This window comes from Orycteropus afer, unplaced genomic scaffold, assembly GCF_000298275.1.
Source record: "Orycteropus afer afer isolate SDZICR_OR568_19922 unplaced genomic scaffold, OryAfe1.0 scaffold00028, whole genome shotgun sequence".
Lineage (NCBI taxonomy): Eukaryota > Metazoa > Chordata > Mammalia > Tubulidentata > Orycteropodidae > Orycteropus > Orycteropus afer.
The window spans coordinates 6,184,448-6,186,434 of NW_006921615.1; the positions used below are offsets into that span (position 1 = coordinate 6,184,448).

The window sequence follows — 1,987 nt, forward strand, 5'->3', positions numbered from 1 at the left end:
AATCCTCCCTAACTCTAAATTTTATGAAGCAAGCATAACCTTGATACCAAAACCAGGAAAAGACATCACTCAAAAGGAAAACTACAGACCAATATCCTTCATGAATATAGATGCAAAAATCCTCAATAAAATCTTTGGGATTTTCAATCATTTTGAAGAGTTTAAAAGGGGTCTTGAGACCAAAAGCTTTGAGAACCGGTGACGTAAGTTATTGTTAAGCAATAAAGTAATAGAGATCAACTGGGAAAGGCCCTAAATACTTTCTCCTCTTTTTTCAGTAACTCTCCAAAACATTCCTAGCCTTCCCATCAATGCAGAGCTTACCAACAAACAGACTGTGTCTGTGAAAAGGCGAAGGGCTAGAGAAGAGGAATATAATAATAAGATGGAGTTTCAGTGGAAAGGGGGGAATCAGAATTTTAAGAGCAGTTCTGAGACTCTTATGTTGCAATTGGACAGAACCCCTTAGGAAAAAGACAGGACTACCAGAAAAATTGGGGCACATCCGAAGAATACGGACAAGTGGTGAGTGATCCGCACGAGGGAACTAAGAGGCAATTTGGGGGAAAGTTGTCAAAATCTCGAGTGTTCCTGGAATTCCCATGCTTCATAACTAATACGTCAGATCTAGAGAGGATTGTTCAGAGGAAAGGCAAGGCTGTCGCTAAGCCCCATCCGCGCCCCGAATTCCTGCAGCACAATCACCTTCACCCCCAGCGCCCTCGACACACAAAACTCATCGATCTCCAATCCCTCACGATCCCAGAGGTTCTCACCACCAAAAGGTTCCTGTCTTCAACCAGCTGCCGCTTCCGAAGGATCTCCGATTTGAGAATGTCCATCTCGCTACCCGGGTTTATACTCGATGTTCCTTCTTTTACTGCTGGGAAACAAGCAAGCCTCACCCACACAACAGCCGAGAACCCACTACCGTAGGACAACAACTGACAGAAACTGCTTCCGGCGGAAGTTGAGATAGAGAGAGACAGGAAGAGAGCGTTCCAGGGCGCTTGTTGTTGACAAAGCCGCTGCGTGCCCCCTAGCAGCGCCCTCCCGCAGTGCGCCTGTAATTTTCACCGGTATTGGTATCAGTGAATTTCGACAGAAAACCCTAGTCTCCTGAGTCGTGATGGGTCGACATATTATATTTTTTAAGATAAATTATTGTACCTGCTTGACTTTGCGCAAGTACAAAAGCCTCCTTGTAGCCTCTTTGATTATGTTCAGTAAGGCAAATCCTTACTATATTACTATATTCATGTCAGGGTCCCTAAAGTCACTTGTTTGCGAAAATTAATTACGTAATAGAGAGTGAGAAAAAGTTGAATAATAGTACTGGTTCATAAGTACAGAGCAAAAAAAGAGTAGTGTTCATTGCAAGCCTGTTAAGATTTCCTATAAAATTAAATAACCACATCCATTTAAGCCGTTTCAGAAGTAAATGTGTTCGTACCCCCTCAGTTCTAGGTTCCTTACATGTCTTGAAGATAACTGGACATTTACCACAAGTTAACTGAGATAATCTTATTGGTCAAGTGCTCAGCAATCAAGATTTTTAATGAAATGATTGGCAAAGATGTAATTAGAAATTCTTTTCTTTCTTTTTTGAACCCAAACCAAGAAGAGAGAAATTACATCAGAATTTTTTTTTTTTTAAAAAAAGAAAGAAAACTCCAAAAAGTATTTAAAACACGCTTACTTTGTTTCTATGCCATCAGAGATCTTTTTTTTATTTCTATCTAGTTAAATCATAATTGAACAATATTTGACATATTTTTTTTCCCAAAGAGGATAAAATATAATTCACTTCAGTCAATTGATAATTAGCTAGGTTTATCAAAATAAAAGATGATCAAGAATTATTCATTTAAATTTAGGAAGCTTGGTTTTGTATGAACGTGTGTGTGAGTGTGTGTGTGTGTGTTGTATGTCATCTAAAAGATATGAGTTTTGCCAGAAGTAAATCAACATAGGAAGTTAATTCACT

The 1,987-nt window shown here is 39.2% G+C and overlaps 1 protein-coding gene across 1 annotated transcript in view; it reads right to left on the bottom strand.

Annotated features, from left to right (window-relative positions):
* The window catches only part of PRPF18 (pre-mRNA processing factor 18), a 69,849-nt gene extending 69,007 nt beyond the window's left edge, over positions 1–842 (bottom strand). Inside the window, exon 1 of the mRNA XM_007935417.1 lies at positions 777–842. Within this exon, the coding sequence (XP_007933608.1) occupies positions 777–842 (66 nt within the window). The remainder of the gene's footprint in view (positions 1–776) is intronic.
* Positions 843–1,987: the final 1,145 nt, after the last annotated feature.